Raw genomic sequence first — 27500 nt, forward strand, 5'->3', positions numbered from 1 at the left:
CACTAGTTACACACTAACTACACACTAGTTACACACGTTAAATACACACTAGTTACACACTAAACACACACTAGTTACACATTAAACACACACTAACTACACACTAGTTACACACTAACTACACACTAGTTACACACGTTAAACACACACTAGTTACACACATTAAACACACACTAGTTACACACGTTAAATACACACTAGTTACACACGTTAAATACACACTAGTTACACACTAAACACACACTAGTTACACATTAAACACACACTAGTTACACACTAAACACACACTAACTACACACTAAACACACACTAACTACACACTAACTACACACTAGTTACACACTAACTACACACTAGTTACACACGTTAAATACACACTAGTTACACACATTAAACACACACTAGTTACACACGTTAAATACACACTAGTTACACACGTTAAACACACACTAATTACACACGTTAAATACACACTAGTTACACACATTAAACACACACTAATTACACACGTTAAATACACACTAGTTACACACACTAAACACACACTAGTTACACACTAAACACACACTAGTTACACACTAAACACACACTAACTACACACTAGTTACACACTGGACTTCCTGTGTACTGACCCTCTCATTACCACATCAGCAGCAGTCTGAGGGTCAGTACGACGGCACCGGAGGACTCAGTGTTTACATGTCGGTTCCACTCTAAACTAAACTAAACTAAACTATTGTTTAAAATCAGCTGAAATGAAACATCGAGTTTTACCGGCTTCTTCTACGGCCGTCCTCGTCTCTGTGGAGCTCATCGTCCCGGAGTTATCCTCGTCCTTCTTACGGTAAATACTCTGCCACACAAACATCACTCAGTCACTCAGATGCAGAGACAGCAGCTTCATTTGGTTCAATGAAGTCAGACTCAGTTAGAACCTCATGAACCTAGAACACTGCGCTCCCAGCTCATAGAACCTCATGAACCTACTAGAACACTGCGCTCCCAGCTCATAGAACCTCATGAACCTACTAGAACACTGCTCTCCCAGCTCATAGAACCTTATGAACCTACTAGAACACTGCGCTCCCAGCTCATAGAACCTTATGAACCTAGAACACTGTGCTCCCAGCTCATAGAACCTTATGAACCTACTAGAACACTGCGCTCCCAACTCATAGAACCTCATGAACCTACTAGAACACTGAGCTCCCAGCTCATAGAACCTCATGAACCTACTAGAACACTGCGCTCCCAGCTCATAGAACCTTATGAACCTACTAGAACACTGTGCTCCCAGCTCATAGAACCTCATGAACCTACCAGAACACTGCGCTCCCAGCTCATAGAACCTTATGAACCTACTAGAACACTGTGCTCCCAGCTCATAGAACCTCATGAACCTACTAGAACACTGCGCTCCCAGCTCATAGAACCTTATGAACCTACTAGAACACTGCGCTACCAGTTCATAGAACCTCATGAACCTACTAGAACACTGCTCTCCCAGCTCATAGAACCTCATGAACCTACTAGAACACTGAGCTCCCAGCTCATAGAACCTCATGAACCTACTAGAACACTGCGCTCCCAGCTCATAGAACCTCATGAACCTACCAGAACACTGCGCTCCCAGCTCATAGAACCTTATGAACCTACTAGAACACTGCGCTCCCAGCTCATAGAACCTTATGAACCTACTAGAACACTGCGCTCCCAGCTCATAGAACCTCATGAACCTACTAGAACACTGCGCTCCCAGCTCATAGAACCTTATGAACCTACTAGAACACTGCGCTACCAGCTCATAGAACCTTATGAACCTAGAACACTGCGCTCCCAGCTCATAGAACCTTATGAACCTACTAGAACACTGCGCTCCCAGCTCATAGAACCTTATGAACCTACTAGAACACTGCGCTCCCAGCTCATAGAACCTTATGAACCTACCAGAACACTGCGCTCCCAGCTCATAGAACCTTATGAACCTACTAGAACACTGCGCTACCAGCTCATAGAACCTTATGAACCTACTAGAACACTGCGCTCCCAGCTCATAGAACCTCATCAACCTACTAGAACACTGCTCTCCCAGCTCATAGAACCTTATGAACCTAGAACACTGCGCTCCCAGCTCATAGAACCTTATGAACCTAGAACACTGAGCTCCCAGCTCATAGAACCTACTAGAACACTGCGCTCCCAGCTCATAGAACCTTATGAACCTACTAGAACACTGTGCTCCCAGCTCATAGAACCTTATGAACCTACTAGAACACTGCGCTCCCAGCTCATAGAACCTTATGAACCTACTAGAACACTGCGCTCCCAGCTCATAGAACCTTATGAACCTACTAGAACACTGTGCTCCCAGCTCATAGAACCTACTAGAACACTGAGCTCCCAGCTCATAGAACCTCATGAACCTACTAGAACACTGCGCTCCCAGCTCATAGAACCTTATGAACCTACTAGAACACTGCGCTCCCAGCTCATAGAACCTTATGAACCTAGAACACTGCGCTCCCAGCTCATAGAACCATATGAACCTACTAGAACACTGTGCTCCCAGCTCATAGAACCTTATGAACCTAGAACACTGTGCTCCCAGCTCATAGAACCTCATGAACCTACTAGAACACTGCGCTCCCAGCTCATAGAACCTTATGAACCTACTAGAACACTGCGCTCCCAGCTCATAGAACCTCATGAATTTACTAGAACACTGCGCTCCCAGCTCATAGAACCTCATGAACCTACTAGAACACTGTGCTCCCAGCTCATAGAACCTTATGAACCTAGAACACTGCGCTCCCAGCTCATAGAACCTCATGAACCTACTAGAACACTGAGCTCCCAGCTCATAGAACCTTATGAACCTACTAGAACACTGCGCTCCCAGCTCATAGAACCTTATGAACCTACTAGAACACTGCGCTCCCAGCTCATAGAACCTTATGAACCTACTAGAACACTGCGCTTCCAGCTCATAGAACCTCATGAACCTACTAGAACACTGCGCTTCCAGCTCATAGAACCTTATGAACCTACTAGAACACTGCGCTCCCAGCTCATAGAACCTTATGAACCTACTAGAACACTGCGCTCCCAGCTCATAGAACCTTATGAACCTACTAGAACACTGCGCTACCAGTTCATAGAACCTCATGAACCTACTAGAACACTGCGCTCCCAGCTCATAGAACCTTATGAACCTACTAGAACACTGTGCTCCCAGCTCATAGAACCTTATGAACCTACTAGAACACTGTGCTCCCAGCTCATAGAACCTCATGAACCTACCAGAACACTGCGCTCCCAGCTCATAGAACCTTATGAACCTACTAGAACACTGTGCTCCCAGCTCATAGAACCTCATGAACCTACTAGAACACTGCGCTCCCAGCTCATAGAACCTTATGAACCTACTAGAACACTGCGCTACCAGTTCATAGAACCTCATGAACCTACTAGAACACTGCTTTCCCAGCTCATAGAACCTCATGAACCTACTAGAACACTGAGCTCCCAGCTCATAGAACCTCATGAACCTACTAGAACACTGCGCTCCCAGCTCATAGAACCTCATGAACCTACCAGAACACTGCGCTCCCAGCTCATAGAACCTTATGAACCTACTAGAACACTGCGCTCCCAGCTCATAGAACCTTATGAACCTACTAGAACACTGCGCTCCCAGCTCATAGAACCTCATGAACCTACTAGAACACTGCGCTCCCAGCTCATAGAACCTTATGAACCTACTAGAACACTGCGCTACCAGCTCATAGAACCTTATGAACCTAGAACACTGCGCTCCCAGCTCATAGAACCTTATGAACCTACTAGAACACTGCGCTCCCAGCTCATAGAACCTTATGAACCTACTAGAACACTGCGCTCCCAGCTCATAGAACCTTATGAACCTACCAGAACACTGCGCTCCCAGCTCATAGAACCTTATGAACCTACTAGAACACTGCGCTACCAGCTCATAGAACCTTATGAACCTACTAGAACACTGCGCTCCCAGCTCATAGAACCTCATCAACCTACTAGAACACTGCTCTCCCAGCTCATAGAACCTTATGAACCTAGAACACTGCGCTCCCAGCTCATAGAACCTCATGAACCTAGAACACTGAGCTCCCAGCTCATAGAACCTACTAGAACACTGCGCTCCCAGCTCATAGAACCTTATGAACCTACTAGAACACTGTGCTCCCAGCTCATAGAACCTTATGAACCTACTAGAACACTGCGCTCCCAGCTCATAGAACCTTATGAACCTACTAGAACACTGCGCTCCCAGCTCATAGAACCTTATGAACCTACTAGAACACTGTGCTCCCAGCTCATAGAACCTACTAGAACACTGAGCTCCCAGCTCATAGAACCTCATGAACCTACTAGAACACTGCGCTCCCAGCTCATAGAACCTTATGAACCTACTAGAACACTGCACTCCCAGCTCATAGAACCTTATGAACCTAGAACACTGCGCTCCCAGCTCATAGAACCATATGAACCTACTAGAACACTGTGCTCCCAGCTCATAGAACCTTATGAACCTAGAACACTGTGCTCCCAGCTCATAGAACCTCATGAACCTACTAGAACACTGCGCTCCCAGCTCATAGAACCTTATGAACCTACTAGAACACTGCGCTCCCAGCTCATAGAACCTCATGAATTTACTAGAACACTGCGCTCCCAGCTCATAGAACCTCATGAACCTACTAGAACACTGTGCTCCCAGCTCATAGAACCTTATGAACCTAGAACACTGCGCTCCCAGCTCATAGAACCTCATGAACCTACTAGAACACTGAGCTCCCAGCTCATAGAACCTTATGAACCTACTAGAACACTGCGCTCCCAGCTCATAGAACCTTATGAACCTACTAGAACACTGCGCTCCCAGCTCATAGAACCTTATGAACCTACTAGAACACTGCGCTTCCAGCTCATAGAACCTCATGAACCTACTAGAACACTGCGCTTCCAGCTCATAGAACCTTATGAACCTACTAGAACACTGCGCTCCCAGCTCATAGAACCTTATGAACCTACTAGAACACTGCGCTCCCAGCTCATAGAACCTTATGAACCTACTAGAACACTGCGCTCCCAGCTCATAGAACCTCATGAACCTACCAGAACACTGCGCTCCCAGCTCATAGAACCTTATGAACCTACTAGAACACTGTGCTCCCAGCTCATAGAACCTCATGAACCTACTAGAACACTGCGCTCCCAGCTCATAGAACCTTATGAACCTACTAGAACACTGCGCTCCCAGCTCATAGAACCTTATGAACCTACTAGAACACTGCGCTCCCAGCTCATAGAACCTCATCAACCTACTAGAACACTGCTCTCCCAGCTCATAGAACCTTATGAACCTAGAACACTGCGCTCCCAGCTCATAGAACCTTATGAACCTAGAACACTGAGCTCCCAGCTCATAGAACCTACTAGAACACTGCGCTCCCAGCTCATAGAACCTTATGAACCTACTAGAACACTGTGCTCCCAGCTCATAGAACCTTATGAACCTACTAGAACACTGCGCTCCCAGCTCATAGAACCTTATGAACCTACTAGAACACTGCGCTCCCAGCTCATAGAACCTTATGAACCTACTAGAACACTGTGCTCCCAGCTCATAGAACCTACTAGAACACTGAGCTCCCAGCTCATAGAACCTCATGAACCTACTAGAACACTGCGCTCCCAGCTCATAGAACCTTATGAACCTACTAGAACACTGCGCTCCCAGCTCATAGAACCTTATGAACCTAGAACACTGCGCTCCCAGCTCATAGAACCATATGAACCTACTAGAACACTGTGCTCCCAGCTCATAGAACCTTATGAACCTAGAACACTGTGCTCCCAGCTCATAGAACCTCATGAACCTACTAGAACACTGCGCTCCCAGCTCATAGAACCTTATGAACCTACTAGAACACTGCGCTCCCAGCTCATAGAACCTCATGAATTTACTAGAACACTGCGCTCCCAGCTCATAGAACCTCATGAACCTACTAGAACACTGTGCTCCCAGCTCATAGAACCTTATGAACCTAGAACACTGCGCTCCCAGCTCATAGAACCTCATGAACCTACTAGAACACTGAGCTCCCAGCTCATAGAACCTTATGAACCTACTAGAACACTGCGCTCCCAGCTCATAGAACCTTATGAACCTACTAGAACACTGCGCTCCCAGCTCATAGAACCTTATGAACCTACTAGAACACTGCGCTTCCAGCTCATAGAACCTCATGAACCTACTAGAACACTGCGCTTCCAGCTCATAGAACCTTATGAACCTACTAGAACACTGCGCTCCCAGCTCATAGAACCTTATGAACCTACTAGAACACTGCGCTCCCAGCTCATAGAACCTTATGAACCTACTAGAACACTGCGCTACCAGTTCATAGAACCTCATGAACCTACTAGAACACTGCGCTCCCAGCTCATAGAACCTTATGAACCTACTAGAACACTGTGCTCCCAGCTCATAGAACCTTATGAACCTACTAGAACACTGTGCTCCCAGCTCATAGAACCTCATGAACCTACCAGAACACTGCGCTCCCAGCTCATAGAACCTTATGAACCTACTAGAACACTGTGCTCCCAGCTCATAGAACCTCATGAACCTACTAGAACACTGCGCTCCCAGCTCATAGAACCTTATGAACCTACTAGAACACTGCGCTACCAGTTCATAGAACCTCATGAACCTACTAGAACACTGCTTTCCCAGCTCATAGAACCTCATGAACCTACTAGAACACTGAGCTCCCAGCTCATAGAACCTCATGAACCTACTAGAACACTGCGCTCCCAGCTCATAGAACCTCATGAACCTACCAGAACACTGCGCTCCCAGCTCATAGAACCTTATGAACCTACTAGAACACTGCGCTCCCAGCTCATAGAACCTTATGAACCTACTAGAACACTGCGCTCCCAGCTCATAGAACCTCATGAACCTACTAGAACACTGCGCTCCCAGCTCATAGAACCTTATGAACCTACTAGAACACTGCGCTACCAGCTCATAGAACCTTATGAACCTAGAACACTGCGCTCCCAGCTCATAGAACCTTATGAACCTACTAGAACACTGCGCTCCCAGCTCATAGAACCTTATGAACCTACTAGAACACTGCGCTCCCAGCTCATAGAACCTTATGAACCTACCAGAACACTGCGCTCCCAGCTCATAGAACCTTATGAACCTACTAGAACACTGCGCTACCAGCTCATAGAACCTTATGAACCTACTAGAACACTGCGCTCCCAGCTCATAGAACCTCATCAACCTACTAGAACACTGCTCTCCCAGCTCATAGAACCTTATGAACCTAGAACACTGCGCTCCCAGCTCATAGAACCTCATGAACCTAGAACACTGAGCTCCCAGCTCATAGAACCTACTAGAACACTGCGCTCCCAGCTCATAGAACCTTATGAACCTACTAGAACACTGTGCTCCCAGCTCATAGAACCTTATGAACCTACTAGAACACTGCGCTCCCAGCTCATAGAACCTTATGAACCTACTAGAACACTGCGCTCCCAGCTCATAGAACCTTATGAACCTACTAGAACACTGTGCTCCCAGCTCATAGAACCTACTAGAACACTGAGCTCCCAGCTCATAGAACCTCATGAACCTACTAGAACACTGCGCTCCCAGCTCATAGAACCTTATGAACCTACTAGAACACTGCACTCCCAGCTCATAGAACCTTATGAACCTAGAACACTGCGCTCCCAGCTCATAGAACCATATGAACCTACTAGAACACTGTGCTCCCAGCTCATAGAACCTTATGAACCTAGAACACTGTGCTCCCAGCTCATAGAACCTCATGAACCTACTAGAACACTGCGCTCCCAGCTCATAGAACCTTATGAACCTACTAGAACACTGCGCTCCCAGCTCATAGAACCTCATGAATTTACTAGAACACTGCGCTCCCAGCTCATAGAACCTCATGAACCTACTAGAACACTGTGCTCCCAGCTCATAGAACCTTATGAACCTAGAACACTGCGCTCCCAGCTCATAGAACCTCATGAACCTACTAGAACACTGAGCTCCCAGCTCATAGAACCTTATGAACCTACTAGAACACTGCGCTCCCAGCTCATAGAACCTTATGAACCTACTAGAACACTGCGCTCCCAGCTCATAGAACCTTATGAACCTACTAGAACACTGCGCTTCCAGCTCATAGAACCTCATGAACCTACTAGAACACTGCGCTTCCAGCTCATAGAACCTTATGAACCTACTAGAACACTGCGCTCCCAGCTCATAGAACCTTATGAACCTACTAGAACACTGCGCTCCCAGCTCATAGAACCTTATGAACCTACTAGAACACTGCGCTCCCAGCTCATAGAACCTCATGAACCTACCAGAACACTGCGCTCCCAGCTCATAGAACCTTATGAACCTACTAGAACACTGTGCTCCCAGCTCATAGAACCTCATGAACCTACTAGAACACTGCGCTCCCAGCTCATAGAACCTTATGAACCTACTAGAACACTGCGCTCCCAGCTCATAGAACCTTATGAACCTACTAGAACACTGTGCTCCCAGCTCATAGAACCTCATGAACCTACTAGAACACTGCGCTCCCAGCTCATAGAACCTTATGAACCTACTAGAACACTGCGCTACCAGTTCATAGAACCTCATGAACCTACTAGAACACTGCTCTCCCAGCTCATAGAACCTTATGAACCTAGAACACTGCGCTCCCAGCTCATAGAACCTTATGAACCTAGAACACTGAGCTCCCAGCTCATAGAACCTACTAGAACACTGCGCTCCCAGCTCATAGAACCTTATGAACCTACTAGAACACTGTGCTCCCAGCTCATAGAACCTTATGAACCTACTAGAACACTGCGCTCCCAGCTCATAGAACCTCATCAACCTACTAGAACACTGCTCTCCCAGCTCATAGAACCTTATGAACCTAGAACACTGCGCTCCCAGCTCATAGAACCTTATGAACCTAGAACACTGAGCTCCCAGCTCATAGAACCTACTAGAACACTGCGCTCCCAGCTCATAGAACCTTATGAACCTACTAGAACACTGTGCTCCCAGCTCATAGAACCTTATGAACCTACTAGAACACTGCGCTCCCAGCTCATAGAACCTTATGAACCTACTAGAACACTGCGCTCCCAGCTCATAGAACCTTATGAACCTACTAGAACACTGTGCTCCCAGCTCATAGAACCTACTAGAACACTGAGCTCCCAGCTCATAGAACCTCATGAACCTACTAGAACACTGCGCTCCCAGCTCATAGAACCTTATGAACCTACTAGAACACTGCGCTCCCAGCTCATAGAACCTTATGAACCTAGAACACTGCGCTCCCAGCTCATAGAACCATATGAACCTACTAGAACACTGTGCTCCCAGCTCATAGAACCTTATGAACCTAGAACACTGTGCTCCCAGCTCATAGAACCTCATGAACCTACTAGAACACTGAGCTCCCAGCTCATAGAACCTTATGAACCTACTAGAACACTGCGCTCCCAGCTCATAGAACCTCATGAATTTACTAGAACACTGCGCTCCCAGCTCATAGAACCTCATGAACCTACTAGAACACTGTGCTCCCAGCTCATAGAACCTACTAGAACACTGAGCTCCCAGCTCATAGAACCTCATGAACCTACTAGAACACTGCGCTCCCAGCTCATAGAACCTTATGAACCTACTAGAACACTGCGCTCCCAGCTCATAGAACCTTATGAACCTAGAACACTGTGCTCCCAGCTCATAGAACCATATGAACCTACTAGAACACTGTGCTCCCAGCTCATAGAACCTTATGAACCTAGAACACTGTGCTCCCAGCTCATAGAACCTCATGAACCTACTAGAACACTGCTCTCCCAGCTCATAGAACCTTATGAACCTACTAGAACACTGCTCTCCCAGCTCATAGAACCTTATGAACCTACTAGAACACTGCGCTTCCAGCTCATAGAACCTCATGAACCTACTAGAACACTGCGCTCCCAGCTCATAGAACCTCATGAACCTACTAGAACACTGTGCTCCCAGCTCATAGAACCTTATGAACCTACTAGAACACTGCGCTCCCAGCTCATAGAACCTTATGAACCTACTAGAACACTGCGCTCCCAGCTCATAGAACCTTATGAACCTACTAGAACACTGTGCTCCCAGCTCATAGAACCTACTAGAACACTGAGCTCCCAGCTCATAGAACCTCATGAACCTACTAGAACACTGCGCTCCCAGCTCATAGAACCTTATGAACCTACTAGAACACTGCGCTCCCAGCTCATAGAACCTTATGAACCTAGAACACTGCGCTCCCAGCTCATAGAACCATATGAACCTACTAGAACACTGTGCTCCCAGCTCATAGAACCTTATGAACCTAGAACACTGTGCTCCCAGCTCATAGAACCTCATGAACCTACTAGAACACTGAGCTCCCAGCTCATAGAACCTTATGAACCTACTAGAACACTGCGCTCCCAGCTCATAGAACCTCATGAATTTACTAGAACACTGCGCTCCCAGCTCATAGAACCTCATGAACCTACTAGAACACTGTGCTCCCAGCTCATAGAACCTACTAGAACACTGAGCTCCCAGCTCATAGAACCTCATGAACCTACTAGAACACTGCGCTCCCAGCTCATAGAACCTTATGAACCTACTAGAACACTGCGCTCCCAGCTCATAGAACCTTATGAACCTAGAACACTGTGCTCCCAGCTCATAGAACCATATGAACCTACTAGAACACTGTGCTCCCAGCTCATAGAACCTTATGAACCTAGAACACTGTGCTCCCAGCTCATAGAACCTCATGAACCTACTAGAACACTGCTCTCCCAGCTCATAGAACCTTATGAACCTACTAGAACACTGCTCTCCCAGCTCATAGAACCTTATGAACCTACTAGAACACTGCGCTTCCAGCTCATAGAACCTCATGAACCTACTAGAACACTGCGCTCCCAGCTCATAGAACCTCATGAACCTACTAGAACACTGCGCTCCCAGCTCATAGAACCTTATGAACCTACTAGAACACTGCGCTTCCAGCTCATAGAACCTCATGAACCTACTAGAACACTGCGCTTCCAGCTCATAGAACCTTATGAACCTACTAGAACACTGCGCTCCCAGCTCATAGAACCTTATGAACCTACTAGAACACTGCGCTCCCAGCTCATAGAACCTTATGAACCTACTAGAACACTGCGCTCCCAGCTCATAGAACCTTATGAACCTACTAGAACACTGCGCTCCCAGCTCATAGAACCTTATGAACCTACTAGAACACTGTGCTCCCAGCTCATAGAACCTACTAGAACACTGAGCTCCCAGCTCATAGAACCTCATGAACCTACTAGAACACTGCGCTCCCAGCTCATAGAACCTTATGAACCTACTAGAACACTGCGCTCCCAGCTCATAGAACCTTATGAACCTAGAACACTGCGCTCCCAGCTCATAGAACCATATGAACCTACTAGAACACTGTGCTCCCAGCTCATAGAACCTTATGAACCTAGAACACTGTGCTCCCAGCTCATAGAACCTCATGAACCTACTAGAACACTGCTCTCCCAGCTCATAGAACCTTATGAACCTACTAGAACACTGCTCTCCCAACTCATAGAACCTTATGAACCTACTAGAACACTGCGCTCCCAGCTCATAGAACCTTATGAACCTACTAGAACACTGCGCTCCCAGCTCATAGAACCTTATGAACCTACTAGAACACTGCGCTTCCAGCTCATAGAACCTCATGAACCTACTAGAACACTGCGCTCCCAGCTCATAGAACCTCATGAACTTACTAGAACACTGCGCTCCCAGCTCATAGAACCTTATGAACCTACTAGAACACTGTGCTCCCAGCTCATAGAACCTTATGAACCTAGAACACTGCGCTCCCAGCTCATAGAACCTTATGAACCTACTAGAACACTGCGCTCCCAGCTCATAGAACCTTATGAACCTACTAGAACACTGTGCTCCCAGCTCATAGAACCTACTAGAACACTGAGCTCCCAGCTCATAGAACCTCATGAACCTACTAGAACACTGCGCTCCCAGCTCATAGAACCTTATGAACCTACTAGAACACTGCGCTCCCAGCTCATAGAACCTTATGAACCTAGAACACTGCGCTCCCAGCTCATAGAACCTTATGAACCTACTAGAACACTGCGCTCCCAGCTCATAGAACCATATGAACCTACTAGAACACTGCGCTCCCAGCTCATAGAACCTTATGAACCTACTAGAACACTGTGTTCCCAGCTCATAGAACCTTATGAACCTACTAGAACACTGTGTTCCCAGCTCATAGAACCTTATGAACCTACTAGAACACTGTGTTCCCAGCTCATAGAACCATATGAACCTACTAGAACACTGCGCTCCCAGCTCATAGAACCTTATGAACCTAGAACACTGCGCTCCCAGCTCATAGAACCTTATGAACCTACTAGAACACTGTGCTCCCAGCTCATAGAACCTTATGAACCTAGAACACTGCGCTCCCAGCTCATAGAACCTTATGAACCTACTAGAACACTGCGCTCCCAGCTCATAGAACCTTATGAACCTACTAGAACACTGCGCTCCCAGCTCATAGAACCTTATGAACCTACTAGAACACTGCTCTCCCAGCTCATAGAACCTTATGAACCTACTAGAACACTGCTCTCCCAGCTCATAGAACCTTATGAACCTACTAGAACACTGCTCTCCCAGCTCATAGAACCTTATGACCCTACTAGAACACTGCGCTCCCAGCTCATAGAACCTTATGAACCTACTAGAACACTGCGCTCCCAGCTCATAGAACCTTATGAACCTACTAGAACACTGCGCTCCCAGCTCATAGAACCTTATGAACCTACCAATGCAGTTCGGTTAAATGAAGTCAGACTCAGACTCACCAGGAAGTTTTCGATCTTCGTCCACAGAACTTTAAACTCCAGCAGTCCGAGTTTCCCGCTGCCATCTTTCTGCTCAGAGCTCAGGAGAACATTCATCAATAAAATGTGAGACAAAAGCTGAAATGATCGTTTGGCTTCACTAATTTTACCAAAATGATGAATGAATGATCAGAATTGTTGGTAATTAATTTGATTTCAGTTCTGATCAGAATGATTGATCAGCAGCTGCAGTTCCTGTCCTGGCCACTAGGTTCTGAACAGAGGATCTAGCTTTGGTGGAAGGATACGTCCAGCAGGTTGACCATGTTACGGCACGTCGCCATGCTGAAGCCGCTCGTCTTAATGTCAGAACCTGTGGGAGAACATTGATCAGTGGGGTCTATCGATGGGCTCGGATCAATAAGCTGCGGTTTGAACAGTGATTCTTACGTCTGGTCACCACTTTGTTGAGGATCTTCTGCAGCTCGAAGGCGGAGATCTCACAGTCCTGCAGCACAGAAGCAAGCGTCAGATCACCGCTAACGTCACACATGAAGAAGACGTGTGGACGCTCACCTGTCCCGCCAGCTGTCCGAATAATCCTCTGAAGCGTTCGTCCACGTCGTCCTCGTCCACCTCGATCTGAGACATCATCGCACACAGATCATTAAAACCTGCAGACCCCAGATCCTCATCTCTGGTTTACATGATCTGTTAGAACCTCCAACTCAAAAAGACTCATTTGAAGAATAAATGAGCGTGTTTTATTATTTAAGAACATGAGCAGGACAGACTGGATGAGCTGGGGAAGACAGCGCTGACAGAACTTCCTGTGCAAAACTAAGCAGAATACAACTGAAGCTCACTATTCTATGCTAAAATAAACCTGGACACTGGTCCTGTTGGTCTGTGATCTTTAAAACACCGTCAGAGGCTTCACATTGATCTCCAATGCAGCAACGCCCATATTTGGTATCTGTAGAGACGAATCAGAGGGAAGCGCTGAGCTGTGATGATTCATACCTGAGTTTCAGGTGAAGAAGAAGAAAAAACCACTGCCAAAGTAGTTAGGTATGTGTGTTTATCCTGCACAGCTGATCATTACTAATGAATGAGATGCAGCTGTGAGACTTAAAGTTTCATTTCATAAAGAATGAATCATTACTGAATTTAATAACTTCCTCTTGTAAAAGTTTGATAGCGAAGAGAAAAGTTTTCTATCTATTTTTGTATTATTATCAGATTTAACATTCTGAGAATAACAAGAGAATAACACTGATTATCTCTTCATCATGGCAGCTGTTACTTCCTGGTCTGAAGTGGTGAACCGGGCCAAAGCTCATTGATGCATGTGGGGAGCAAAGGTTGGCCCGTGTGTAACTAAACACAATATACTCATTTTATATAGTATTCTCATTTTTTCTTATGATTTTTATTGAAGCTTTTCAACCTGAGAACCGAAAACTGAAACGCAGAAAAGAAGATTTGAAAAAGGAAGTGAGTCGTCGCTAACCTGACGGAGAGCTTTGGAGAAAATAAGGAAACAATAATGTGTGAGCATTGTTCTGTATCACTGATGCTCAATAAAATATATTTAAAATAAATAAAACCTGCAGATGTTTCAGCGTGATCGTCTCACCTTCTCCACTCTGGACTCCACGGGGTCATCGAGCTCTCTGCAGACACAGACACACACATCACGCTAACACGCTAACATGCTAGCACACGTGTTAACATACATGTTAGCCTCAGGCTCAGCTTACTGGAAGTCGGCCTGCTTCTCAGAGAACACACGGACGCAGAAGTCTCCGTTCTCGTTGGGTTCGAAGGTGGACGGGACGATCAGGTACTCTCCGGCCGGCAGCACGAAGCGGCTGCACACCTCTCGCAGGTTGATGAAGGTTTCGGAGCGAGCGGCGGAGGCGTGGCGCAGGAAGAAGTTCCTGTTGAGGTGAACGTTCCTCTGACCACCAAACTGAAGACGGGACAGAAAACACAGTGTCTAACAGCACAGGACAGGAAGTGACATACTGATACCAACAGGAAGTGAGCAGCTGCTGAAGTCTGGAGTCACGGCGCCTTCGTACCTCGTCAGGAACCTGAAACACAACAAAGAAGAAGAGTCAGACTCCAGAGGAACGTCACTACTCTACTAATCTACTGTTCTCTGTGCTCTACACTGGATTTCATCAGGCTCGTGTTCTTTAAGGTTCTCTGTGAGGTTCTGACTGAACTCTGCTGCTAAACTCATCAGGTTACTAAAGTTCAGCTTCAAGGTGGACGTGGATCCGTCCGTCTGTTCTCTGTTCCACTGTTCTGCAGAGAGGAGGGAACACGGTGGGAACATGGTGGGAACACGGAGGGAACATGGAGGGAACAAGGCGGGAACACGGATGTCATGTCAGCATGGAAGATGTTACCTGATCATATTTTTGGGATTTACGAGTGTTTCTGTCTGTTGTGGGTTTATGAGCCCCAAATATTTTTATAGGAGGGCCGGATTTGGGCCCTCAGGCCGCTCTTTGCCCCCCACTGCTCACCTCGTAGATGGCGAAGCCGATCGTGTGCATGTCCTTGCCCATCTTTCTCATTCGGCGCCGGTTCTTCTGGATCAGACCGACCACAAAGCTGCAGCCCGCCTCGCCGTCGCCGGGGTCGTCGTCCTCCTCGTCGAGTCGGATTACAAACTGCGGATTGGTCCAGAACGAGTCTGAGAGTCACAGAGTCAGAGAGAGAAGAGATGCTCGGACCACAAAACTCAAAACCAAACCCCAAACCCGCCACAGAAGTTAAACCACACTCATTAGGCCTCGCTCATTAGGCCTCGCTCATTAGGCCTCACTCGTTAGGCCTCGCTCATTAGGCCTCGCTCGTTAGGCCTCACTCATTAGGTCTCGCTCGTTAGACCTCGCTCGTTAGGCCTCACTCATTAGGCCTCACTCATTAGGCCTCGCTCATTAGGCCTCGCTCATTAGGCCTCACTCATTAGGCCTCGCTCATTAGGCCTCACTCATTAGGCCTCACTCATTAGGCCTCGCTCGTTAGGCCTCACTCATTAGGCCTCACTCATTAGGCCTCGCTCATTAGGCCTCACTCATTAGGCCTCACTCATTAGGCCTCGCTCATTAGGCCTCGCTCATTAGGCCTCACTTGTTAGGCCTCGCTCATTAGGCCTCACTCATTAGGTCTCGCTCGTTAGACCTCACTCATTAGACCTCAATCATTAGGCCTCACTCATTAGGCCTCGCTCATTAGGCCTCGCTCATTAGGCCTCACTTGTTAGGCCTCGCTCATTAGGCCTCACTCATTAGGTCTCGCTCGTTAGACCTCACTCATTAGACCTCAATCATTAGGCCTCGCTCATTAGACCTCACTCATTAGACCTCACTCATTAGGCCTCACTCGTTAGACCTCACTCATTAGACCTCAATCATTAGGCCTCGCTCATTAGACCTCACTCATTAGACCTCACTCATTAGGCCTCGCTCAATAGGCCTCGCTCATTAGGCCTCACTTGTTAGGCCTCGCTCGTTAGGCCTCGCTCGTTAGACCTCACTCATTAGGCCTCACTCATTAGACCTCACTCGTTAGACCTCACTCGTTAGGCCTCGCTCATTAGGCCTCGCTCATTAGACCTCACTCATTAGGCCTCACTCATTAGACCTCACTCGTTAGACCTCACTCGTTAGGCCTCACTCATTAGGCCTCACTCATTAGGCATCGCTCATTAGGCCTCACTCATTAGACCTCACTCGTTAGGCCTCGCTCATTAGGCCTCACTCATTAGGCCTCACTCATTAGGCCTCACTCATTAGGCATCGCTCATTAGGCCTCACTCATTAGACCTCACTCGTTAGGCCTCGCTCATTAGGCCTCACTCATTAGGCGTCGCTCATTAGGCCTCGCTCATTAGGCCTCACTCATTAGGCCTCACTCATTAGACCTCGCTCATTAGGCCTCACTCGTTAGGCCTCGCTCATTAGGCCTCACTCATTAGGCCTCACTCGTTAGACCTCACTCATTAGGCCTCACTCATTAGGCCTCACTCATTAGGCCTCACTTGTTAGGCCTCGCTCATTAGGCCTCGCTCATTAGGCCTCACTCATTAGGCCTCACTCATTAGACCTCACTCATTAGGCCTCACTCATTAGGCCTCACTCATTAGGCCTCACTTGTTAGGCCTCGCTCATTAGGCCTCGCTCATTAGGCCTCACTCATTAGGCCTCACTCATTAGGCCTCACTTGTTAAGACACACAGACTCACTGGGGAAGTTCCTGCAGCCTCCGGCGGTGGATCCTCTCCTCCAGCTGCCCTCAAACTTGGACAGAGCCCACTTAGAGACGGAGTCGTCACTCAGAGCGTCTGGTGTCAGGTTACAGATCTCCAGCCGAGAGTAATGACGCAGGAAGTCAGTGAAGGACATCCTGTAAGACAGAGTGCAGGGTTTAGGTCAGAGGCCACTAACAGACGGCCCGTGGCCCGGATCCGAACCCGGACCTGTAACTGATGAAATATTATATATATATATATATATATATATTTAACACCGGTACTACAGTGTGATATCTGGCTGTTAAGTGAAAGAAGTTTTACCAGAACTCTCCGTCCTCTGAGCGATGACTCAGACGTTCCCGATCCTCATCGCTGATATAACGCCACTGATCCGACCTGCAACACAGTCAGTGAGGTCTCTGTGTACTGTGTGTATTATAATGCAGTACTCTGAGTACTGTGTGTATTATAATGCAGTACTCTGTGTACTGTGTGTATTATAATGCAGTACTGTGTGTATTATAATGCAGTACTGTGTGTATTATAATGCAGTACTGTGTGTACTTTGTGTATTATAATGCAGTACTCTGTGTACTGTGTGTATTATAATGCAGTACTCTGTGTACTGTGTGTAGTATAATGCAGTACTGTGTGTACTCTGTGTATTATAATGCAGTACTCTGTGTACTGTGTGTATTATAATGTAGTACTGTGTGCACTGTGTGTATTATAATGCAGTACTCTGTGTATTATAATGTGGTACTGTGTGTACTGTGTGTATTATAATGCAGTACTGTGTGCACTGTGTGTATTATAATGCAGTACTCTGTGTATTATAATGCAGTACTGTGTGTATTATAATGTGGTACTGTGTGTACTGTGTGTATTATATGCAGTACTCTGTGTACTCTGTGTATTATAATGCAGTACTGTGTGTATTATAATGCAGTACTGTGTGTATTATAATGTGGTACTCTGTGTACTGTGTGTATTATAATGCAGTACTGTGTGTATTATAATGCAGTACTGTGTGTATTATAATGCAGTACTGTGTGTATTATAATGCAGTACTCTGTGTACTGTGTGTATTATAATGCAGTACTGTGTGTACTGTGTGTATTATAATGCAGTACTGTGTGTACTCTGTGTATTATAATGCAGTACTCTGTGTACTGTGTGTATTATAATGTAGTACTGTGTGCACTGTGTGTATTATAATGCAGTACTGTGTGTACTGTGTGTATTATAATGCAGTACTGTGTGTACTCTGTGTATTATAATGCAGTACTCTGTGTACTGTGTGTATTATAATGTAGTACTGTGTGCACTGTGTGTATTATAATGCACTACTGTGTGTATTATAATGTGGTACTGTGTGTACTGTGTGTATTATAATGCAGTACTCTGTGTATTATAATGTGGTACTGTGTGCACTGTGTGTATTATAATGCAGTACTGTGTGCACTGTGTGTATTATAATGCAGTACTCTGTGTATTATAATGTGGTACTGTGTGTACTGTGTGTATTATAATGTAGTACTCTGTGTATTATAATGCAGTACTGTGTGTATTATAATGTGGTACTGTGTGTACTGTGTGTATTATAATGCAGTACTGTGTGTATTATAATGTGGTACTGTGTGTACTGTGTGTATTATAATGTGGTACTGTGTGTACTGTGTGTATTATATGCAGTACTCTGTGTACTCTGTGTATTATAATGCAGTACTGTGTGTATTATAATGCAGTACTGTGTGTATTATAATGCAGTACTCTGTGTACTCTGTGTATTATAATGCAGTACTGTGTGTATTATAATGCAGTACTGTGTGTATTAGTACTCACTCATCGCTCCAGGCTCCGGTCCACTCCACCTGTCCCCAGGGGTTCCGGATCCGGATCAGTTTCTCCATGTTGCTGCGATACTCCACCTGCAGCCAATCACAGCACACATGATGACAGAGTTACACTTCATTGGACAATGAGTGTCCTGAAGCCCCGCCCCTCTACAGAGCAGCTCCTCAGGTGTCTCAGGTGTGTATCAGGTGTGTATCAGGTGTGTATCAGGTGTGTATCAGGTGTGTATCAGGTGTGTATCAGGTGTCTCAGGGGTGTATCAGGTGTATCAGGTGTGTATCAGGTGTGTCTCAGGTGTGTCTCAGGTGTCTCAGGTGTGTATCAGGTGTGTCTCAGGTGTGTCTCAGGTGTGTCTCAGGTGTGTATCAGGTGTCTCAGGTGTGTATCAGGTGTGTCTCAGGTGTGTCTCAGGTGTGTCTCAGGTGTGTATCAGGTGTGTCTCAGGTGTGTATCAGGTGTCTCAGGTGTGTATCAGGTGTGTCTCAGGTGTATCAGGTGTATCAGGTGTGTCTCAGGTGTATCAGGTGTATCAGGTGTATCAGGTGTGTGTCGGGTGTATCAGGTGTCTCAGGTGTGTCTCAGGTGTGTCTCAGGTGTGTCTCAGGTGTGTCTCAGGTGTGTCTCAGGTGTGTATCAGGTGTCTCAGGTGTGTATCAGGTGTGTCTCAGGTGTGTCTCAGGTGTGTCTCAGGTGTGTATCAGGTGTGTCTCAGGTGTGTCTCAGGTGTGTCTCAGGTGTGTCTCAGGTGTGTATCAGGTGTCTCAGGTGTGTATCAGGTGTGTCTCAGGTGTATCAGGTGTATCAGGTGTGTATCAGGGGTGTATCAGGTTTGTATCAGGTGTGTATCAGGTGTGTATCAGGTGTGTATCAGGTGTATCAGGTGTATCAGGTGTGTCTCAGGTGTGTCTCAGGTGTGTATCAGGTGTCTCAGGTGTGTATCAGGTGTGTCTCAGGTGTGTCTCAGGTGTGTCTCAGGTGTGTATCAGGTGTCTCAGGTGTGTATCAGGTGTGTGTCGGGTGTATCAGGTGTCTCAGGTGTGTCTCAGGTGTGTCTCAGGTGTGTCTCAGGTGTGTATCAGGTGTCTCAGGTGTGTATCAGGTGTGTCTCAGGTGTGTCTCAGGTGTGTCTCAGGTGTGTATCAGGTGTGTCTCAGGTGTGTATCAGGTGTCTCAGGTGTGTATCAGGTGTGTCTCAGGTGTATCAGGTGTATCAGGTGTGTCTCAGGTGTATCAGGTGTATCAGGTGTGTGTCGGGTGTATCAGGTGTCTCAGGTGTGTCTCAGGTGTGTCTCAGGTGTGTATCAGGTGTCTCAGGTGTGTCTCAGGTGTGTCTCAGGTGTGTATCAGGTGTCTCAGGTGTGTCTCAGGTGTGTCTCAGGTGTGTCTCAGGTGTGTATCAGGTGTCTCAGGTGTGTATCAGGTGTGTCTCAGGTGTATCAGGTGTATCAGGTGTATCAGGTGTGTGTCGGGTGTATCAGGTGTCTCAGGTGTGTCTCAGGTGTGTCTCAGGTGTGTCTCAGGTGTGTCTCAGGTGTGTCTCAGGTGTGTATCAGGTGTCTCAGGTGTGTATCAGGTGTGTCTCAGGTGTGTCTCAGGTGTGTCTCAGGTGTGTATCAGGTGTGTCTCAGGTGTGTCTCAGGTGTGTCTCAGGTGTGTCTCAGGTGTGTATCAGGTGTCTCAGGTGTGTATCAGGTGTGTCTCAGGTGTATCAGGTGTGTCTCAGGTGTATCAGGTGTATCAGGTGTGTATCAGGGGTGTATCAGGTTTGTATCAGGTGTGTCTCAGGTGTGTATCAGGTGTCTCAGGTGTGTATCAGGTGTGTCTCAGGTGTGTCTCAGGTGTGTCTCAGGTGTGTATCAGGTGTGTGTCGGGTGTATCAGGTGTATCAGGTGTGTATCAGGGGTGTATCAGGTGTATCAGGTGTGTGTCGGGTGTATCAGGTGTCTCAGGTGTGTCTCAGGTGTGTCTCAGGTGTGTCTCAGGTGTGTATCAGGTGTCTCAGGTGTGTATCAGGTGTGTCTCAGGTGTATCAGGTGTGTATCAGGTGTGTCTCAGGTGTGTATCAGGTGTCTCAGGTGTATCAGGTGTGTCTCAGGTGTGTATCAGGTGTCTCAGGTGTGTCTCAGGTGTGTCTCAGGTGTGTATCAGGTGTGTCTCAGGTGTGTATCAGGTGTCTCAGGTGTGTATCAGGTGTCTCAGGTTTATCAGGTGTGTGTCGGGTGTCTCAGGTGTGTCTCAGGTGTGTCTCAGGTGTGTATCAGGTGTGTCTCAGGTGTGTATCAGGTGTGTCTCAGGTGTGTATCAGGTGTCTCAGGTGTGTCTCAGGTGTGTCTCAGGTGTGTATCAGGTGTGTATCAGGTGTGTCTCAGGTGTGTATCAGGTGTCTCAGGTGTGTATCAGGTGTCTCAGGTTTATCAGGTGTGTGTCGGGTGTCTCAGGTGTGTATCAGGTGTATCAGGTGTATCAGGTGTGTATCAGGTGTATCAGGTGTATCAGGTGTGTATCAGGTGTGTATCAGATGTGTATCAGGTGTGTATCAGGGGTGTATCAGGTGTATCAGGTGTGTATCAGGTGTGTATCAGGTGTGTCTCAGGTGTGTATCAGGTGTGTATCAGGTGTGTATCAGGTGTGTATCAGGTGTGTCTCAGGGGTGTATCAGGTGTATCAGGTGTGTATCAGGTGTGTCTCAGGTGTGTATCAGGTGTGTCTCAGGGGTGTATCAGGTGTATCAGGTGTGTATCAGGTGTGTATCAGGTGTGTATCAGGTGTATCAGGTGTGTATCAGGTGTGTATCAGGTGTGTATCAGGTGTGTATCAGGTGTGTATCAGGTGTGTCTCAGGTGTGTTGGGGGGGTCTGTGGTGGGCGTGTCCTCACCTGAGCTGCACCTGTCACAGAGTAGGCGTGTCCTTTCACCAGCTTCTGAGAGGTGACGGCCTCGGAGTCCGCTGAGCTCGTTATCTGAAACATCATCAATCACCTATTGATCATCGATCACCTATCGATCACCTATCGATCACTTATTGATGACCTATTGATGACCTATTGATGACCTATTGATCACCTATTGATCACCTATCGATCACTTATTGATGACCTATTGATGACCTATTGATGACCTATTGATCACCTATCGATCACCTATTGATGACCTATTGATGACCTATTGATCACCTATTGATCACCTATTGATCACCTATTGATCACCTATTGATGACCTATCGATCATCTATCGATCACCTATTGATCACCTATTGATCACCTATTGATCACCTATTAATCACCTATTAATCACCTATTGATGACCTATTGATCACCTATTAATCACTTCCTCCAATAATCGATCAGTTTGTTAAAGATTTAAATGATTGTAATTACTGATCAATATGATATATGATTCATTTTTCATCAATGGACTGATCAGATATCAGCACAGCTCCGTTATCATTGATTATTGATTATTGATCAGTGTCTCACGTCGATGGAGCAGCCCATCAGGGAGCCTCGGCTCAGAGCTTTCTGGGTGATGTGGAACAGAAGCGGGTCCGGTCGGTCCAGGTTGTGGATCTCAGCGATGCCGCCGGTGAAATCCTCAAAGCCCTCGGTGGTCGTTCCCCCTGACAACGCCTCATAGCAACCGTTCAGCCTGCGGTGACATCACAGGTCAGCTGACCCAAAACATATCACTACGGCTGCTATAATCAATAACCAGTAAAACTCCCAGTATGAATATAAACCAGTATGAACATAAACCAGTATGAATATAAACCAGTATGAACATAAACCAGTATGAATATAAACCAGTATGAATATAAACCAGTATGAACATAAACCAGTATGAATATAAACCAGTATGAATATAAACCAGTATGAACATAAACCAGTATGAACATAAACCAGTATGAATATAAACCAGTATGAATATAAACCAGTATGAACATAAACCAGTATGAATATAAACCAGTATGAACATAAACCAGTATGAACATAAACCATTATGAATATAAACCAGTATGAACATAAACCAGTATGAATATAAACCAGTATGAATATAAACCAGTATGAATATAAACCAGTATGAACATAAACCAGTATGAATATAAACCAGTATGAATATAAACCAGTATGAACATAAACCAGTATGAACATAAACCATTATGAATATAAACCAGTATGAACATAAACCAGTATGAATATAAACCAGTATGAACATAAACCAGTATGAATATAAACCAGTATGAACATAAACCAGTATGAACATAAACCATTATGAATATAAACCAGTATGAACATAAACCAGTATGAATATAAACCAGTATGAATATAAACCAGTATGAACATAAACCAGTATGAATATAAACCAGTATGAACATAAACCAGTATGAACATAAACCAGTAAGAACGTAAACCAGTATGAACGTAAACCAGTATGAACATAAACCAGTATGAATATAAACCAGTATGAATATAAACCAGTATGAACATAAACCAGTATGAACATAAACCAGTATGAACATAAACCAGTATGAACATAAACCAGTATGAATATAAACCAGTATGAACATAAACCAGTATGAATATAAACCAGTATGAACATAAACCAGTATGAACATAAACCAGTATGAACATAAACCAGTATGAACATAAACCAGTATGAACATAAACCAGTATGAACATAAACCAGTATGAACATAAACCAGTATGAACATAAACCAGTAAGAACGTAAACCAGTATGAACATAAACCAGTATGAACATAAACCAGTATGAATATAAACCAGTATGAACATAAACCAGTATGAATATAAACCAGTATGAACATAAACCAGTAAGAACGTAAACCAGTATGAACGTAAACCAGTATGAACATAAACCAGTATGAACATAAACCAGTAAGAACATAAACCAGTATGAACATAAACCAGTATGAACATAAACCAGTATGAACATAAACCAGTATGAACATAAACCAGTATGAACATAAACCAGTAAGAACGTAAACCAGTATGAACGTAAACCAGTATGAACATAAACCAGTATGAATATAAACCAGTATGAACATAAACCAGTAAGAACGTAAACCAGTATGAACGTAAACCAGTATGAACATAAACCAGTATGAACATAAACCAGTAAGAACATAAACCAGTATGAACATAAACCAGTATGAACATAAACCAGTATGAACATAAACCAGTATGAACATAAACCAGTATGAACATAAACCAGTAAGAACGTAAACCAGTATGAACGTAAACCAGTATGAACATAAACCAGTATGAATATAAACCAGTATGAACATAAACCAGTATGAACATAAACCAGTATGAATATAAACCAGTATGAACATAAACCAGTATGAACATAAACCAGTATGAATATAAACCAGTATGAACATAAACCAGTATGAACATAAACCAGTATGAATATAAACCAGTATGAATATAAACCAGTATGAACATAAACCAGTATGAATATAAACCAGTATGAATATAAACCAGTATGAACATAAACCAGTATGAACATAAACCAGTATGAATATAAACCAGTATGAACATAAAAGTTATAACAAGTTTCACTCTGCTGCTCTGATCTGTGCTCAGTAAATAAAGGAGTGTGTGTGTGTGTGTGTGTGTGTGTGTGTGTGTGTGTGTGTGTGTGTGTGTGTGTAGCAGAGTGTGTGTGTTTGTGTGTGTAGCAGGGTGTGTGTGTGTGTAGCAGTGTGTGTGTGTGGCAGGGTGTGTGTGTGTGTGTGTAGCAGGGTGTGTGTGTGTGTGTGTGTGTGTGTAGCAGGGTGTGTGTGTGTAGCAGGGTGTGTGTGTGTGTGTGTGTGTAGCAGGGTGTGTGTGTGTGTAGCAGGGTGTGTGTGTGTGGCAGGGTGTGTGTGTGTGTGTGTGTGTAGCAGGGTGTGTGTGTGTAGCAGTGTGTGTGTGTGTGTAGCAGGGTGTGTGTGTGTGTAGCAGGGTGTGTGTGTGTGTGTAGCAGGGTGTGTCTCTACATAAATAAATGAAGAATGCGGCCACACAAACACATATATGATCACTTGTTACTGGTCATACTGGGAGGAGACACTGGTCATACTGGGAGGAGACACTGGTCATACTGGGAGGCGACACTGGTCATACTGGGAGGAGACACTGGTCATACTGGGAGGAGACAGTGGTCATACTGGGAGGAGACACTGGTCATACTGGGAGGAGACACTGGTCATACTGGGAGGAGACAGTGGTCATACTGGGAGGAGACACTGGTCATACTGGGAGGAGACAGTGGTCATACTGGGAGGAGACAGTGGTCATACTGGGAGGAGACACTGGTCATACTGGGAGGAGACTTACTTGGCGTAGGCTTTCTCCAGCAGAGCGCTCCAGAACTCCCGCCCCTCTGCTGAGTGGACGAATAGCAGCTCTCCGTTTCTGACTGGCAGCCGGTCGTCAACGACAACGTCCACCCACTCACCAAACTGCCAGAACTACAGAGAGACAGACAGGTAGAGACAGACAGGTAGAGACAGACAGGTAGAGAGAGACAGGTGGTGGACAGGTGATGGACAGGTGGTGGACAGGTGATGGACAGGTGATGGACAGGTGATGGACAGGTGATGGACAGGTGGTGGACAGGTGGTGGACAGGTGATGGACAGGTGATGGACAGGTGGTGGACAGGTGATTGACAGGTGATGGACAGGTGATGGACAGGTGGTGGACAGGTGATGGACAGGTGATGGACAGGTGGTGGACAGGTGATGGACAGGTGGTGGACAGGTGATGGACAGGTGATGGACAGGTGGTGGACAGGTGAAGGACAGGTGATGGACAGGTGGTGGACAGGTGATTGACAGGTGGTGGACAGGTGATGGACAGGTGGTGGACAGGTGATTGACAGGTGGACAGGTGATTGACAGGTGGTGGACAGGTGATGGATAGGTGGTGGACAGGTGGTGGACAGGTGGTGGACAGGTGGTGGACAGGTGATTGACAGGTGGTGGACAGGTGATGGACAGGTGGTGGACAGGTGGTGGACAGGTGATTGACAGGTGGACAGGTGATGGACAGGTGATTGACAGGTGGACAGCTGGTGGACAGGTGATGGACAGGTGATGGACAGGTGATGGACAGGTGATTGACAGGTGATGGACAGGTGATTGACAGGTGGTGGACAGGTGATGGACAGGTGATTGACAGGTGGTGGACAGGTGATGGATAGGTGGTGGACAGGTGGTGGACAGGTGATTGACAGGTGATGGACAGGTGATGGACAGGTGGTGGACAGGTGGTGGACAGGTGATTGACAGGTGGACAGGTGATGGACAGGTGATTGACAGGTGATTGACAGGTGGACAGCTGGTGGACAGCTGGTGGACAGGTGATGGACAGGTGATGGACAGGTGGTGGACAGGTGATTGACAGGTGGTGGACAGGTGATTGACAGGTGGACAGGTGATGGACAGGTGATTGACAGGTGGTGGACAGGTGATGGATAGGTGGTGGACAGGTGGTGGACAGGTGGTGGACAGGTGGTGGACAGGTGATTGACAGGTGGTGGACAGGTGATGGACAGGTGGTGGACAGGTGGTGGACAGGTGATTGACAGGTGGACAGGTGATGGACAGGTGATGGACAGGTGATTGACAGGTGATTGACAGGTGGACAGCTGGTGGACAGGTGATGGACAGGTGATGGACAGGTGATTGACAGGTGGTGGACAGGTGATGGACAGGTGGTGGACAGGTGGTGGACAGGTGGACAGGTGATTGACAGGTGGACAGGTGATGGACAGGTGATGGACAGGTGATGGACAGGTGATTGACAGGTGGTGGACAGGTGATGGACAGGTGATGGACAGGTGGTGGACAGGTGGTGGACAGGTGATGGACAGGTGATGGTAAGGTGGACAGGTGATTGACAGGTGATGGACAGGTGATGGACAGGTGATTGACAGGTGGTGGACAGGTGGTGGACAGGTGATGGACAGGTGGTGGACAGGTGGACAGGTGATGGACAGGTGATGGACAGGTGGTGGACAGGTGATGGACAGGTGATGGACAGGTGGTGGACAGGTGGCGGACAGGTGATGGACAGGTGATGGACAGGTGATGGACAGGTGGTGGACAGGTGGTAAACAGGTGATGGACAGGTGATGGACAGGTGGTGGACAGGTGATGGACAGGTGATGGACAGGTGGTGGACAGGTGATGGACAGGTGATGGATAGGTGGTGGACAGGTGATGGACAGGTGATGGACAGGTGGTGGACAGGTGATGGACAGGTGATGGACAGGTGATGGACAGGTGATGGACAGGTGGTGGACAGGTGATGGATAGGTGGTGGACAGGTGATGGATAGGTGGTGGACAGGTGATGGACAGGTGATGG

General features: G+C 46.5%; 1 protein-coding gene across 1 annotated transcript in view; it reads right to left on the bottom strand.

Annotated features, from left to right (window-relative positions):
* LOC134000275 (calpain-2 catalytic subunit-like) overlaps positions 1–27500 on the bottom strand; it is a 36227-nt gene that overhangs the window by 5055 nt on the left and 3672 nt on the right. Inside the window, exons 4-18 of the mRNA XM_062439638.1 lie at positions 25466–25599; positions 22606–22774; positions 22006–22089; positions 19118–19203; positions 17594–17668; positions 17264–17424; positions 15540–15709; positions 15087–15098; positions 14763–14974; positions 14639–14675; positions 13576–13641; positions 13450–13507; positions 13308–13372; positions 13021–13089; positions 775–853 (exon numbers count right to left, since the gene is read on the bottom strand). Coding sequence (XP_062295622.1) covers positions 775–853; positions 13021–13089; positions 13308–13372; positions 13450–13507; positions 13576–13641; positions 14639–14675; positions 14763–14974; positions 15087–15098; positions 15540–15709; positions 17264–17424; positions 17594–17668; positions 19118–19203; positions 22006–22089; positions 22606–22774; positions 25466–25599 — 1477 coding nt within the window. The remainder of the gene's footprint in view (positions 1–774; positions 854–13020; positions 13090–13307; positions 13373–13449; positions 13508–13575; positions 13642–14638; positions 14676–14762; positions 14975–15086; positions 15099–15539; positions 15710–17263; positions 17425–17593; positions 17669–19117; positions 19204–22005; positions 22090–22605; positions 22775–25465; positions 25600–27500) is intronic.

The sequence above is a fragment of the Scomber scombrus genome, chromosome 2 (genome assembly GCF_963691925.1).
Source record: "Scomber scombrus chromosome 2, fScoSco1.1, whole genome shotgun sequence".
Lineage (NCBI taxonomy): Eukaryota > Metazoa > Chordata > Actinopteri > Scombriformes > Scombridae > Scomber > Scomber scombrus.